At 49.2% G+C, this 16,954-nt stretch overlaps 1 protein-coding gene across 1 annotated transcript in view; it reads left to right on the forward strand.

Moving 5' to 3' along the window:
- The window catches only part of syngap1b (synaptic Ras GTPase activating protein 1b), a 97,309-nt gene that overhangs the window by 66,059 nt on the left and 14,296 nt on the right, over positions 1-16,954 (forward strand). The window contains exons 10-18 of the mRNA XM_055163591.1: positions 1-115; positions 3,163-3,307; positions 6,081-6,317; positions 7,446-7,647; positions 11,084-11,256; positions 13,093-13,291; positions 13,623-14,198; positions 14,356-14,772; positions 15,764-15,931. The exon at positions 1-115 is cut by the window's left edge and continues 30 nt beyond it. Coding sequence (XP_055019566.1) covers positions 1-115; positions 3,163-3,307; positions 6,081-6,317; positions 7,446-7,647; positions 11,084-11,256; positions 13,093-13,291; positions 13,623-14,198; positions 14,356-14,772; positions 15,764-15,931 — 2,232 coding nt within the window. The remainder of the gene's footprint in view (positions 116-3,162; positions 3,308-6,080; positions 6,318-7,445; positions 7,648-11,083; positions 11,257-13,092; positions 13,292-13,622; positions 14,199-14,355; positions 14,773-15,763; positions 15,932-16,954) is intronic.

Raw genomic sequence — 16,954 nt, forward strand, 5'->3', positions numbered from 1 at the left:
GTGGATCGCTTCATGGACCGAGAGCACCTCATCTTCAGAGAGAACACTCTGGCCACCAAAGCCATAGAAGAGTACCTCAAACTGATCGGACACAAGTACCTCAAGGACGCCATAGGTGAGCCCCTGACACACACACAGGCACCTGACACATGCACCTGACACACGCGCACCTGACACATGCACCTGACACACATGCACCTGACACACGCGCACCTGACACACGCGCACCTGACACATGCACCTGACACACATGCACCTGACACACACACAGGCACCTGACACATGCAGGCACCTGACACACACGCACCTGACACACATGCACCTGACACACACACGCACCTGACACACACATGCACCTGACACACACACGCACCTGACACACATGCACCTGACACACACGCACACCTGACACACACATGCACCTGACACATACACGCACCTGACACACACACGCACCTGACACACATGCACCTGACACATACATGCACCTGACACACACACGCACCTGACACACATGCACCTGACACACACACGCACCTGACACACATGCACCTGACACACACGCACACCTGACACACACATGCACCTGACACATACACGCACCTGACACACACACGCACCTGACACACATGCACCTGACACATACATGCACCTGACACATGCACCTGACACACACATGCACCTGACACACACGCACCTGACACACATGCACCTGACACATACATGCACCTGACACATGCACCTGACATACACATGCACCTGACACACACGCACCTGATACATGCACCTGACACACGCACCTGACACACATCTGATACACGCACCTGACACATACACCTGACACATGCACATACACCTGACACACGCACCTGACACATGCAAATACACCTGGCACATGCACCTGACACATTCATCTGACACACGTACCTGACACATACACCTTACACATGCACATACACCTGACACATGCACCTGACACATGCACCTGACACATGCACATACACCTGACACATGCACCTGACACATGCACATACACCTGACACATGCACCTGACACACATTCGGGCCTTATACGAGTCAGTGTGTGATGTGTCCCTATGTGTATGTGCCTGTGTGTGTCAGGGGAGTTCATTCGGGCCTTATACGAGTCAGTGTGTGATGTGTCCCTGTGTGTATGTGCCTGTGTGTGTCAGGGGAGTTCATTCGGGCCTTATACGAGTCAGTGTGTGATGTGTCCCTGTGTGTATGTGCCTGTGTGTGTCAGGGGAGTTCATTTGGGCCTTATATTAGTCAGTGTGTGATGTGTCCCTATGTGTATGTGCCTCTGTGTGTCAGGGGAGTTCATTCGGGCCTTATATTAGTCAGTGTGTGATGTGTCCCTATGTGTATGTGCCTCTGTGTGTCAGGGGAGTTCATTCGGGCCTTATATTAGTCAGTGTGTGATGTGTCCCTATGTGTATGTGCCTCTGTGTGTCAGGGGAGTTCATTCGGGCCTTATATTAGTCAGTGTGTGATGTGTCCCTGTGTGTATGTGCCTGTGTGTGTCAGGGGAGTTCATTCGGGCCTTATACGAGTCAGTGTGTGATGTGTCCCTGTGTGTATGTGCCTGTGTGTGTCAGGGGAGTTCATTTGGGCCTTATATTAGTCAGTGTGTGATGTGTGATGTGTGTATGTGCCTGTGTGTGTCAGGGGAGTTCATTCGGGCCTTATACGTGTTGGAGTGTGATGTGTGATGTGTGTATGTGCCTGTGTGTGTCAGGGGAGTTCATTCGGGCCTTATACGTGTTGGAGTGTGATGTGTGATGTGTGTATGTGCCTCTGTGTGTCAGGGGAGTTCATTCGGGCCTTATACGTGTTGGAGTGTGATGTGTGATGTGTGTATGTGCCTCTGTGTGTCAGGGGAGTTCATTCGGGCCTTATACGAGTCAGTGTGTGATGTGTGATGTGTGTATGTGCCTGTGTGTGTCAGGGGAGTTCATTCGGGCCTTATACGAGTCGGAGTGTGATGTGTGATGTGTGTATGTGCCTGTGTGTGTCAGGGGAGTTCATTCGGGCCTTATACGTGTTGGAGTGTGATGTGTGATGTGTGTATGTGCCTGTGTGTGTCAGGGGAGTTCATTCGGGCCTTATACGTGTTGGAGTGTGATGTGTGATGTGTGTATGTGCCTCTGTGTGTCAGGGGAGTTCATTCGGGCCTTATACGTGTTGGAGTGTGATGTGTGATGTGTGTATGTGCCTGTGTGTGTCAGGGGAGTTCATTCGGGCCTTATACGAGTCGGAGTGTGATGTGTGATGTGTGTATGTGCCTGTGTGTGTCAGGGGAGTTCATTCGGGCCTTATACGAGTCGGAGTGTGATGTGTCCCTGTGTGTATGTGCCTGTGTGTGTCAGGGGAGTTCATTCGGGCCTTATACGAGTCGGAGTGTGATGTGTGATGTGTGTATGTGCCTGTGTGTGTCAGGGGAGTTCATTCGGGCCTTATACGTGTTGGAGTGTGATGTGTGATGTGTGTATGTGCCTGTGTGTGTCAGGGGAGTTCATTCGGGCCTTATACGTGTTGGAGTGTGATGTGTGATGTGTGTATGTGCCTGTGTGTGTGTCAGGGGAGTTCATTCGGGCCTTATACGAGTCGGAGTGTGATGTGTGATGTGTGTATGTGCCTGTGTGTGTCAGGGGAGTTCATTCGGGCCTTATACGAGTCGGAGTGTGATGTGTGATGTGTGTATGTGCCTGTGTGTGTCAGGGGAGTTCATTCGGGCCTTATACGAGTCGGAGTGTGATGTGTGATGTGTGTATGTGCCTGTGTGTGTCAGGGGAGTTCATTCGGGCCTTATACGAGTCGGAGTGTGATGTGTCCCTGTGTGTATGTGCCTGTGTGTGTCAGGGGAGTTCATTCGGGCCTTATACGTGTCGGAGTGTGATGTGTGATGTGTGTATGTGCCTGTGTGTGTCAGGGGAGTTCATTCGGGCCTTATACGAGTCGGAGTGTGATGTGTGATGTGTGTATGTGCCTGTGTGTGTCAGGGGAGTTCATTCGGGCCTTATACGAGTCGGAGTGTGATGTGTGATGTGTGTATGTGCCTGTGTGTGTCAGGGGAGTTCATTCGGGCCTTATACGAGTCGGAGTGTGATGTGTGATGTGTGTATGTGCCTGTGTGTGTCAGGGGAGTTCATTCGGGCCTTATACGAGTCGGAGGAGAACTGTGAGGTTGACCCCATGAGGATTCCTCCGTCCGTCCTCTTGGACCATCAGGCAAACCTGCGCATGTGCTGTGAACTCGCCCTCTGCAAGATCTTCAACTCTCAGTGGTGGGTGAGCGCCTGTCCCTCTGTGTCCTATATATGTCCTTTACATGGCCTGTCTCTGTCCTCTGTCTCTGTGTCTCTGCGTCCTCTGTCTCTGTCCTCTGTTCTCTGTGCCTCTGTCTCTGTGTCTCTGTGTCCTCTGTCTCTCTGTCCTTTGTCTCTGTGTCCTCTGTCTCTGTATCTCTGTGTCCTCTGTCTCTGTCCTTTGTCTCTGTGTCCTCTGTCTATGTGCCTCTGTGTCCTCCATCTTTCTGTTCTCTGCCTGTGTCTCTGTGTCCTCTGTCTCTGTCCTCTGTGTCTCTGTGTCTCTGTGTCCTCTGTCCTCTGTCTCTGTATCTCTGTGTCCTCTGTCTCTGTCCTTTGTCTCTGTGCCTCTGTCTCTGTGTCTCTGTCTCTGTGTCTCTGTGTCCTCTGTCCTCTGTCTCTGTATCTCTGTGTCCTCTGTCTCTGTCCTCTGTCTCTGTCCTCTGTCTCTGTGTCTCTGTCTCTGTGTCTCTGTCCTCTGTCTCTGTCTCTGTGTCTCTGTGTCTCTGTCTCTGTGTCTCTGTCTCTGTCTCTGTCTGTCTCTGTGTCTCTGTGTCTCTGTCTCTGTGTCTCTGTCTCTGTGTCTCTGTCTCTGTGTCTCTGTGTCTCTGTCTCTGTGTCTCTGTCTCTGTGTCTCTGTGTCTCTGTGTCTCTGTGTCTCTGTGTCTCTGTCTCTCTGTCTCTGTGTCTCTGCGTCCTCTGTCTCTGTGTCTCTGCGTCCTCTGTCTCTGTGTCTCTGCGTCCTCTGTCTCTGTCCTCTGTCTCTGTGTCTCTGTCTCTGTGTCTCTGTCCTCTGTCTCTGCGTCCTCTGTCTCTGTGTCTCTGTCTCTGTGTCTCTGTGTCTCTGTCTCTGTGTCTCTGTCTCTGTGTCTCTGTCCTCTGTGTCTCTGTGTCTCTGTCTCTGTGTCTCTGTGTCTCTGCGTCCTCTGTCTCTGTGTCTCTGTCTCTGTCTCTGTCTCTTCTCTGTGTCTCTGTCTCTGTGTCTCTGTCCTCTGTCTCTGCGTCCTCTGTCTCTGCGTCCTCTGTCTCTGTGTCTCTGTCTCTGTGTCTCTGTGTCTCTGTGTCTCTGTCTCTGTGTCTCTGTCTCTGTCTCTGTCTCTGTGTCTCTGCGTCCTCTGTCTCTGTGTCTCTGTCTCTGTGTCTCTGTGTCTCTGTCTCTGTCTCTGTGTCTCTGTCTCTGTGTCTCTGTCTCTCTGTCTCTGTGTCTCTGTCTCTGCGTCCTCTGTCTCTGCGTCCTCTGTCTCTGTGTCTCTGTCTCTGTGTCTCTGTCTCTGTGTCTCTGTCTCTGTGTCTCTGTCTCTGTGTCTCTGTGTCTCTGTATATTCTCGTGTTTAAACTCTAAACTTTTGTCATAGTTCATGTTTTCCTTGTTGATCGTCTCTGTTCTGTTTTAAATCTCTAAACTAAAGTGTCAGAGTGAAGGTTTGTGGAGGTTTTGTTTTGTGGAGGTTTTGTTTTGTGGAGGTTTTGTTTTGTGGAGGTTAAAATGTAAAGCGACTCGTGGACGTGAGCTCCTCATGCTGCTGCGCTGACGCTCTCACACTTTGGTGTAAATTGAGGATTATAAATGTGGTTGTTTGTTCACGAGTCCAAACACAGTGTAAATAATAATACTTTGATTTGCACCAGAAATATTCAGATCATGTTGATCATGGACCTGATCAGTTTTGGAGATTTTAATGATTCTTTTACAGGTCAAATTGAGGTCAGCAGCCTTCCTGTCCTTCAAAATGAAATAAAATGACACAAAATGGAGTCAGTGGTTTGTGTTTGGTTTGTGCTGTAAAAGTTTGTTTTGTCTGATTCTGGTTCTTAAAATATGAAGTTTAATTTTGGGCCGATGACATCGTCCAGTAGCCAGGCCGGCGCCCCCTAGTGTCTCCGCTCAACTTCATTTCTCTCCAGCTCTAGATCAGGAATCAGAAAACACTTGATGGTTTTTAAAAACTCTGGAAGTACGAGTTCGGGCTCCAGCCAATCAGAGAAGAGACAGACGTTCTGTGTTGGCGACGATTCCCGAGATCGAGGATTTAAACCGGAACAAAGAGAATGTTTGGTGAATTTGATCTCGGGGAAAGTCGTTCTTGTTCTTCTTCCTACAGGATTTGGAGCTTTACAAACGTCACGACCAAACAGCAGCGACTGGTTCAATAAAAAAAAGTCCTGTCTCCTGTTGAGCGAACGAATCCTAAAGCAGCAGGTCACACGGTTTCCACCAAGTGAAACCAGCTCACGAATCAGACTGATCGTCCCCAAAATGTGAAACAGCCTTAAAACAACAGAAAATTAAACCAGATGTTTGTATTTTTAGTTTGTGTTGTTTTGTGTGTGACTGTTTTCTTTTGTGTGAGTTTATTTCTAAAATTATTCATTATTATTTTTGTGTAAATAATATTTTGGTCATTTCTGTTCAGCTGACGACAACGACTTTAACAAAACTTCACAAAACCAGAAACGACCCGAGTCTGCGGAAAAGTCTGTGTTATTATAGAAAATATGAATCAAAATCAAATTACTAAAGACTGACACAGACTTTATAAAAGATTTGAAAATATCTTAAAAACTAAAGCAGCACAAACGAAGCATAAACGATTGACGTAGTTTTGGTGGAGGTTTGTGTTTGATGGGGAAGACTTCACGCAGGTCGTTAGAACAGACACCAGGAAACAGCATCATATAAGTCTTTAAATCTTTGTGTGTTTGTGTGTGTTTGTGTGTGTGTGTGTGTGCGTGTGCGTGGGTGTGCGTCCAGCGTGTTCCCTCGCGAGCTGAAGGAGGTGTTTGCGTCCTGGAGAGTGCGCTGTGCCGAGCGCGGTCGTGAGGACATCTCCGAGCGCCTGATCAGCGGCTCTCTCTTCCTGCGCTTCCTGTGTCCGGCCATCATGTCCCCGTCGCTCTTCAACCTGACGCAGGAGTACCCCGACGAGCAGACCTCGCGCACCCTCACGCTCATCGCCAAGGTCGTGCAGAACCTCGCCAACTTCTCCAAGTACGAAACCGCCGCCCACCGTCACTCAAACTCTGAAGAATCTAAAGAGGGTTTCACTCCTGTGGCGTCCAGGGTCTGACAAACGCTTTTCTCTGTGGAGTTTGTTTGTATCACTTTGTCTGGAATGTTCCACAGTTTGGCATTAAAACTTTCTATCATCGTGGAGACCAAAGCAGACCAAGTTCCAGGTCAGATCTGTGGAGAGGCGACACCGCTCACAGTCAGAATGTTTGTTTTTAGGTGTTTTTGACTTTAAAATCACCTGTAACTGAATAAATGTAAAGTGGAGCTGTTTAAAGTCACACTGTGGAACATTCCAGACAGAGCAGTGACGTCTCCATAGAAACAAGCAGGTGACTGACGCCCAACTAAAAAGTTACACTTTATTTTACAGTTTTATTTTAATACAATCTGACCATAAAGACCTGAGAATTAAAACATGCTCTTTAAATCACGTTTGTAAATTATTATTTTTTTCAGACAATTTAATTAGTAATTTTTTATTAATCATTGCGTTTGTTTATACAGCGCATTTCAAAACGCCCAAAGGTTTTACAGATCATTATTCACACACACAACACTTTCACACTAGGCATTGTGGGTGAAGTGTCTTGCCTAAAGGCACAACAAAAGTTTTTTTTTTTTAAACTTATTTGTCAGTGTTTGCTAATGTAAAATGTGTCCTGTGTGTGTGCCTGTGCCCGTGTGTGTCCTGTGTGTGTCCTGTGTGCCTGTGCCCGTGTGTGTCCTGTGTGTGTCCTGTGTGTGTGCCTGTGCCCGTGTGTGTCCTGTGTGCCTGTGCCCGTGTGTGTCCTGTGTGCCTGTGCCCGTGTGTGTCCTGTGTGCCTGTGCCCGTGTGTGTCCTGTGTGCCTGTGCCCATGTGTGCCTCTGCCCGTGTGTGCCTGTGCCCGTGTGTGCCTGTGTGCCTGTGCCCGTGTGTGTCCTGTGTGCCTGTGCCCGTGTGTGTCCTGTGTGCCTGTGCCCGTGTGTGCCGTGTGTCCTGTGTGTGTCCTCTGTGCCTGTGTGTGCCTGTACCCGCGTGTGTCCTGTGTGTGTCCTGTGTGCCTGTGCCCGTGTGTGCCTGTGCCCGTGTGTGCCTGTGCCCGTGTGTGCCCTGTGTGCTGCAGGTTTGGCACTAAAGAGGAGTACATGTGCTTCATGAATGAGTTCCTGGAGATGGAGTGGTGCACCATGCAGCAGTTCCTCTTCGAGATCTCCAACCTGGACAGTGTGAGCAGCGCCGGCGGCTTCGAGGGCTACATCGACCTGGGCCGCGAGCTCTCCATCCTGCACAGCCTCCTCTGGGAGGTCCTGGCGCTGCTCAGCAAGGTACAGCGCCCACGACACGCCCACGACACGCCCACAACACGCCCACGACAACCACACGCCCACGACAACCACACGTCCACGACAACCACACGTCCACGACAACCACACGTCCACGACAACCACACGTCCACGACAACCACATGTCCACAGCACCGTAATGACACGCCCACGACAACGACAACGACACGCCCACGACAACCACACGCCCACGACAACCACACGCCCACGACAACCACACGCCCACGACAACCACACGCCCACGACAACCACATGTCCACAGCACAGTCATGACACGCCCACGACACGCCCACAACAACAATGCGCCCACGACACGACAACAACACACCCACGACAACGACACACCCACAACAACGACACACCCACAACACACCCACGACAACGACACGACAGCAACACACCCACGACAACGACACGCCCACGACAACCACAGGCCCATGACATGACAACAACACACCCACAACACACCCACGACAACAACACGACAACGACACGACAACGACACGACAACAACACACCCACGACAACAACACGACAACGACACGCCCACGACAACAACAGGCCCACAGCACAGTCATGACACGCCCACAACACTCCCACGCCCACGACACTCCCACAACAACAATGCGCCCACGACACGACAACAACACACCCACAACACACCCACGACAACGACACGACAACGACACGACAACAACACACCCACGACAACGACACGACAACGACACGACAACAACACAACACGACAACGACACGACAACACACACCCACGACAACGACACGACAACGACACGACAACAACACACCCACGACAACGACACGACAACAACACACCACGACAACGACACGACAACGACACGACAACAACACCACCCACGACAACGACACGACAACACAACACCCACGACAACGACACGACAACGACACGACAACAACACACCACGACAACGACACGACAACAACACCACCACGACAACGACACGACAACGACACGACAACAACACACCCACGACAACGACACGACAACAACACACCCACAACACACCCACGACAACGACACGACAACGACACGACAACAACACACCCACGACAACGACACGACAACGACACGACAACAACACACCCACGACAACGACACGACAACAACACACCCACGACAACGACACGACAACGACACGACAACAACACACCCACGACAACGACACGACAACAACACACCCACGACAACGACACGACAACGACACGACAACAACACACCCACGACAACGACACGACAACACACGACACACACCACGACAACGACACGACAACGACACGACAACAACACACCACGACAACGACACGACACAACACACCCACGACACGACACGACAACGACACGACAACAACACACCCACGACAACGACACAACAACAACACGCCCACGACAACGACACGACAACGACACGACAACGACACGCCCACGACACGACAATGACACGCCCACAACAAGACACGCCCACAACAACGACACGCCCACGACACACCCACGACAACAACAACGACACGCCCACGACAACGACACACCCACGACAACGACACGCCCATGACAACAACAACAACACGGCCACGACAACGACACGTCCACCTGGTGATGTCACGAGGTGGAGGTTTACGAGTGAACAGCTCCTTTTCCCTCCAGTTCAGTGGAGATCGACAGTTTCTGAGATGAAATGATGTAAAAGATTCTAGTGAAGGAGAAGAAGTGAGTCCTGTATTACCATCTGATGACATCACCAGGTGGAACAGGGTGTTTTTTTGTTTATGTGTTAAACATGTGAATGAAACAAAACACATCTCCAGGTCTCCAGGTCAGAATTAATTTAATAAAACCCAAACTTTTCAGTCGTCAACAGTTCACCTGAAAAACTCCAAAACTCCAGACACATGAGGAGCTTTTGACCTGAAGTTCTCAGCTTTTTATTGGCGTTGACCGATACTAACGAATCAACGACCAAGAGAGAAAAACACCTCTCCACGCTCAGTTTACACCAGCACCAAACTCTGACCACACATGCATCAGGAATTTTGGACTTTAGGATGTGTCTATTGTCAAAGTCGATCTTTTCAAGTCTTTTGAACCATTTCACTTTTGTTTCTGGTTCTGATATTGTCATATTTTAGTTTTGGGATTCAGACGTCGTAATTGTTGTGGTTGTTGGATCCAAACAGTGGAAAACGACTCCAGAAATGTGTTTGTGAACTTCATAAATGCAAAAGTGAATCAGATGTGTGTGACTCAAACCTCCGTTCAAACTGTTTCTCTTCCCAACGGAATTGAAAAATAGTGAAAGGTGAAGGTGATGGGCAGGATTGATCCACAGGAAGAACCAAAAGGAAACATTTGTCTGACTAAGAAATCATCCTGAGTTTACAGAGAACATTTTGTATGTGGAGCCACAACAAAACAAAATCCTGATCCTTCGCTCAACCTCGGTTACGAATTTAAAAAGTCAACGCCAAAGTGAAAGTCTCCAACTGTTCACCAAGAAACACCTTCCACTGCAAAGACCAAGACGTGATGTTTGTGTAAAACCACAAGAACAAGAAAGTGCAGCTCAGTCTGTTTGTCTTCTGCTCCTCTACATTAACAAACAGGATTTTTTTTTGTCGTCGCTCCACATACAAAATGTTCTCTGTAAACTCTGGATGATTTCTTAGTCAGACAAATGTTTCCTTTTTGGTTCTTGTGGATCAATCCTGCCCATCACCTTCACCTTTCACTGTTTTTCAATTCCGTTGGGAAGAGAAACAGTTTGAAGGTTTGAGTCACACACATCTGATTCACTTTTGCATTTATGAAGTTCACAAACTTCTGAAGTCCGTTTCTCGAGTCGTTTTCAACCTCACAATGACGATGTCCGAATCCCAAAACTAAAATATGACAATATCAGAACCAGAAACAAAAGTGAAATGGTTCAAAAGACTTGAAAAGATCGACTTTGTCAATAGACACGTCCCACTGGGAAAACAAACATGGAGGTTTATTGGAGGATCCTTCCCAATATGAACTGCACAATGACTGGAAGTTTGAAATTCAGGATGTGTGTTTTGTTTGTAGTAAATAAGTTTGACCCGAGCTGAGCGAGTCAAAAGTCTGTGAGGACCTGAGTGTCTTTACAAAATAAAAAATACAAACAAGAATCTGTTAAAGTTTAAAAAGGTCCAAACCAAGATGAACTTTAGACTTTGGACTTCACCAGAACTAAACCAGGGCCCAGTTCCAGCAGGACTCGCTCTGGTCTTACAGTGGGATCATCTCCAGTGGGACCTTCTGTTTGTGGAGATGTTCGTCACACAGATTTGATTGTGAAATGTGTTTTGTTGTTTCTTTTGACACGTGTATCCGGCTGGAACATAGATTCTTTGTGATGTGCAGGACGCGATCATCAAACTGGGTCCGTTGCCGCGTCTCCTGACCGACATCAGCATGGCCCTGAGGAACCCCCACCTCCAGAGGCAGCCCAGCCACCAGGAGCGCCTCTCCAGACCCAGCTTCACCCGCGGAGTCTCCTCAGACTTTCACAACCTCCTGATGAGGGACCTCAACAGGTGCTCTCTCCACACACCTCCACCTGACACCTCCACCTCCACCTGACCTCCACCTGACACCTCCACCTGACACCTCCACCTGACACCTCCACCTGACCTCCACCTGACACCTCCACCTGACCTCCACCTGACCTCCACCTGACACCTCCACCTGACACCTCCACCTGACCTCCACCTGACACCTCCACCTGACACCTCCACCTGACACCTGACACCTCCACCTGACCCTCCACCTGACCTGACCACCTCCACCTGACACCTCCACCTGACACCTCCACCTGACACCTCCACCTGACACCTCCACCTGACACCTCCACCTGACCTCCACCTGACACCTCCACCTGACCTCCACCTGACACCTCCACCTGACCTCCAACTGACACCTCCACCTCCACACCTCCATCTGACCTCCACCTGACTGTCCACACCTCCACCTGATACCTCCACCTGACACCTCCACCTGACCTCCACCTGACTGTCCACACCTCCACCTGATACCTCCACCTGACCCTCCATCTCCAGGATCGTTCTGTGCAGTAGAAATCACAGTAGTTGTAGTTTTGTTCTGAGTCACAGCGGCCTCCATGTTGGACACAGTGTTTCCCGTAAGACTCAGTGCAGTTTGAGCTCCTCCAAAAATCATGTTTCACCAGGAAATTCATTTTGAATTTTTTATCTTTAGAACAGGGTTCCCACGGTCATGGAAATCTTAGAAAAGTCATGGATTTTTGTGAATTAAATGAAAGTTTTGGAAAAGTCATGAAGTTTTTGTCCCTCAGCTCCAGTGTTGTGTTCAGTTTTCATGAATCTGTTCTGATTATTTCCAAACATCTGCACCTTTTGTTTAAAGAGGCGACAGTAAATCCACTGACAGGATTTAAAATGTTAAAAACTATAATCCCAAACCATAAGGTGAGAGGAAAGAGTTAAACATTTCAGATTTAGACCTAAAAGTCTGATCAGTTCTACACATGTAGGTGCTGGAAAGTCATGGAAAATTCACTTTAGGTCATGAAAAAGTCATGGAAAAGTTTTGAAATGTTGTCAGTGAAAAAGAGTGAGAATCCTGTAAGAAATGAAATATTTATAAGAACAAGTTTCACCAAATGAACTACACAGTGTGCGCCCTCAAGTGGCCACTAGTGTGTACTACACTTAATGATTTAAAGCAGGAGTCTGGGACCTGCAGCCTCGTCCAAACAGCTCACACACACATTGTCCTGAATAACTCAGATTTGATGAATGAAATGCCTTTTATTATTGTGAATCATTTTGGTGCCCGACTTTGGCACTCAGAAATAAATAATGTTTTATGTTTTAAGTTTTGCCATGGCTCTTTTTTATACTGTTCTTGCGATCAGTAAAATGAGCAGCTCTCTGGGATTTTCATTCTGTAAATCTCACTCACCCGAGGAAAAGGCCGGAGACTCCTGATTTAAACTAATAATAATAAGTCAACGGTAACAACATTTTTCTGTCACTTCTGTTTAGCTTTCTTAGTTTTAAATTCTTATTACAATTTAAACGTTTAACTTTCACATTTACATTTATGAACTTGAAAAGAAAATGAGTGAAACTGAACTTTACTCGTGAAAGGATCGTGCGTTTTTCCTGTTTCATTGTTTATAGAATTAAAATGACCAAATAAACAAAGTTTTGGTCCCAAGAGAAGAAGAATCTTGGAAGCACATCTGATGCTTCTGACGAGTCTTCATGAAGCTTCTGTGATTCTGTGTGTCGTGATGAAGATGTGGCTCAGTTCTTCTTCTGTTCTTCTGTTCTTCTGTATTTCTGTAGACGTCAGGCTCAGTTCTTCTTCTCTTCTTCTCTGTGCAGCTCTGTAGACATCACGCGCTTGCCTTCCCCCACCTCCACCGGAGGCATGATGCCCTCTCGCTCTCAGATGAGTTTTCAGGAGCGTGACCTTCAGCGGGCGTCGTCCAAAGACATATTTTATATGTCCCGCCCTCCCCTGGCGCGCTCCAGCCCCGCCTACTGCACGAGCAGCTCCGACATCACAGAGCCCGACGCCAAGGTGAGTAGTGCCCGCCGTGCACAGCATCGTCCATCTGTAGTCTGAGCCGGTCTGTGCCAGTGGTGGGTATGACGGGTATGACGTGCATGGAGGTCATACTGAGTAGAATCTAGTGTGTCATGACATCTGCTTTCTCCCACTGATCCTCATGCAACTCATCCTTGAGGTATTTCCTGGGAAATACGATACCACGCCTGGCGGTAAAACACCCTCACCCTCACCCCTCATTTCTGCCCACCCAACATCCAGATCTAATCAAATATACGGGCACTGCCCAGTACCATGCTGTAAATGATCAGTGTCAATCAGAGTGTCTGTGGTGGACCTCCAGGATTCCAGAATGAACAGCGTGTCTAACCTGCAGTCGGTGGACATGCTCAACTCCTCCCAGGCCTCCATCGCCGGTATGGGCAGCTTCGGAGGGCTGAGCGGCGGGGGTGGCCTGGGGTCCGGGCTGGGCTCCGGGCTGAGCCAGCTGCGGGCGGGGGGCAGGCTGTCGGCCGGTTCTGGCTCCAGTATCTCGGGGGGCCTCCGCCTGGGCCAGCTCGGCCAGATGGGCACCACCACCGACTCGCTGTCTCAGCAGCAGCAGCAACAGGCCGCCGCCATGCGCTACCCGCTTTCCTTCCAGAACCCCCTCTTCCACCTGGCGACGGCCGACGGCCCTCAACACCAGCACGGCCGGGGCCCCCCGGCGCCGCTGCTCCTGGCCCCAGAGCCGGACGCCTCTCACCAGTCCTACATCCCACAGTTCGCCCACGGGGGGTTCTCCCGCAGCGAGGACCTGTCCACCCTCCGGACCCGGGACACCCACCTCGGCCAGCCCAGCATCATCCACTCCCACAGCTACAGTGACGACTACACCCGCGCAGACTTCGCCCGCAGGCAGATGTCCATGCACGCGCAGGTACGCCGGGAAGAAAGGGGCGGGGACAAGGGGACAGTGTGGATTGTGACTTAAAGTTGATTCTAGCGTCTGTGTTCAGGTTTTAGTTCGCGCTGAATTTACAAACTCCTCGTTCGTGTTTTTACCTTTGACCCTTTAACCTTCTCGTCTGTTCCAGGAGAACCTTCAGCAGATGGGCATGACCTCTCAGACCGGGACCTCCCACTCATCTCTGGCGACCACGCCCCCCTCCACGGTGCAGCCGATGCGGCAGAGCTCCGTGGCCCCGCCCCCCGCGCAGCGCATGAAGTCTCAGACGTCTCACCAGCTGTCGGTGAGCTCGGCCGCGGCTCCGCCCCCCGCCAAAACCCGCCCCCCGAGCGCCAACCTGCTGCAGTCTCCGGAGTCGGCCTACACCCGGCAGCACTCGCGCCAACTCTCCGTCAAAGACAACACCGCCCCGGGTCTGCCCCACCAGCAGAGCTCTGCCCGGGAGAGCCAGAGCCCCCAGGGCACCACCAGCCCCAGCGCCCAGCACTCGCCTCAGCAGCAGATGCCCCAGAAGCACCTGCTCAAACCCAGCATGGCCAAACCGGTGAGGCTCTTTAGCTTCATATCCTTATCTCACTCTCCAGCACCTCCTCACAACATCTCAGTGTCCTCCACCTCCTCACAACATCTCAGTGTCCTCCACCTCCTCACAACATCTCAGTGTCCTCCACCTCCTCACAACATCTCAGTGTCCTCCACCTCCTCACAACATCTCAGTGTCCTCCACCTCCCCAGAACATCTCAGTGTCCTCCACCTCCTCACAACATCTCAGTGTCCTCCACCTCCTCACAACATCTCAGTGTCCTCCACCTCCTCACAACATCTCAGTGTCCTCCACCTCCCCAGAACATCTCAGTGGCCTCCACCTCCCCAGAACATCTCAGTGTCCTCCACCTCCTCACAACATCTCAGTGTCCTCCACCTCCCCAGAACATCTCAGTGTCCTCCACCTTCCCAGAACATCTCAGTGTCCTCCACCTCCCCAGAACATCTCAGTGTCCTCCACCTCCTCACAACATCTCAGTGTCCTCCACCTCCTCACAACATCTCAGTGTCCTCCACCTCCTCACAACATCTCAGTGTCCTCCATCACTTCCTTTTAGAAAATAAACATTAATTATTATTTTCATTCAGCTGTCGTGTTTCTGGAATTTCATGACATCATTTTCACAGATCTTTATTTATTTCACCATCTCCTCGTCCTCCAGCAGAGTTCAAACCGTAGACTGTAAATGGACGTTCTTTTCGTTCTTCAGCCTGAAGGCACTTTTTTTTTTTTTTGGTGACACTCAAAGTTGGTGACAGCACAAAGTTCTGCTCACCTGACGAGTCGAGAACAAACCACAAGAACTGAACAACAGGAGCTGGTCGAACAAAATAACATAATTTTATTCGTCCAGCTCTGGTGCAAAAACAAACTTCTGATGTTCTTCTGAAGTGTGAAAAGGCCTTTATACAGTCCATGGTTTAAATCAGAGGGATTCTAGAATATTCCGATGTAAACTCAGACTGAACATGTTTCCTTTCGCTGCAGATTTCCCAAACCCCACAGACGCTGAGCGCACCTGCCAACGAGCGCACTGTGGCCTGGGTGTCCAACATGCCGCACCTGTCGGCCGACATCGAGAGCTCCAGGATCGACCGGGAGGAGTTCAAACTGAAGGAGTACTCCAAAAGCATGGACGAGTCCCGCATGGACCGGGTAGGTGTCAGGGCGGGCGTCACACCTGCCGACTTCAGACTAAAGGTTCTTTTAAACCACCATGTTTGTTTTTGACGTAAATTGAGCGTGCATCTCTGTGATTGGTTAATCCACCCATCAATCACATCCTCTGAAGTCAGGACATGTCTTTGTGAAGTTTGGTCAGAGCTCGTGGTTCTGGCTCGTCAGGAAAACTCACTGATGGAAAAACTTCTTCTTACATTGAGTGTTTTTACATGCATCAATAACCTGTTATTATATATATATATATATATATATATATATATATATATATATATATATATATATATAACAGGTTTTTTGAGTATCCCTGTTTCTTCATGGTGCATGTAAACGCAGTAACCCAGTTTCAGTATTCTGATAGTAACCGGGTTACTTGTGGCATGTAAACGCAGTATCCCGGTTACTGCAACTTAAAGTTGAGTCACATGTGTCCAAAAGACACTTTCCAGTCTTTTCACCACAACAGTAGTGACATAAATAAACTGACCAACATAAATAAAGTGACCAAACGAGGGAAATGACTGTAAAATAAAGAGCTGCGCTAAACCTGCACATGTACAATCTGCACTCGTGTGACGCTGAAAAGTTAAAACATGAACTATCTCCTGTACAACACACACACAGAACAGACTCACCATCATCAGCACCTCTTCTGTCACAAAAACAACTCACATAATCCACAGAGTCGAGTCTTTTAGTCCAAAAGAAGCTGATCACATCAGCGGCACGAGGAGCAGCCTTTTTATCAGCGCTAACAGTTTATGCTAATTAGCGTTTTAAGCATAATTAAGTTTAATTTCTGTAAAACGTAAACAAAGCTGAATTATATGATCAAACTGACTGATGTGTCTATAGTGTTTATGGTTTATATGTTGTAAAGTTGAGTTTATTTAAGCAGAAGATTTGAATGAAGAATCTGTTGGTTTGATGTGTGCAGTGGATTGTGGGAGATCTCGTAGCTCCTTAGCTTCTTATGCTAAAGGAGCTCACGGTTTGTAT

This window comes from Boleophthalmus pectinirostris, unplaced genomic scaffold, assembly GCF_026225935.1.
Source record: "Boleophthalmus pectinirostris isolate CB_2022bp ecotype Guang Dong unplaced genomic scaffold, ASM2622593v1 HiC_scaffold_6, whole genome shotgun sequence".
NCBI classification, from domain to species: Eukaryota; Metazoa; Chordata; class Actinopteri; order Gobiiformes; family Gobiidae; genus Boleophthalmus; species Boleophthalmus pectinirostris.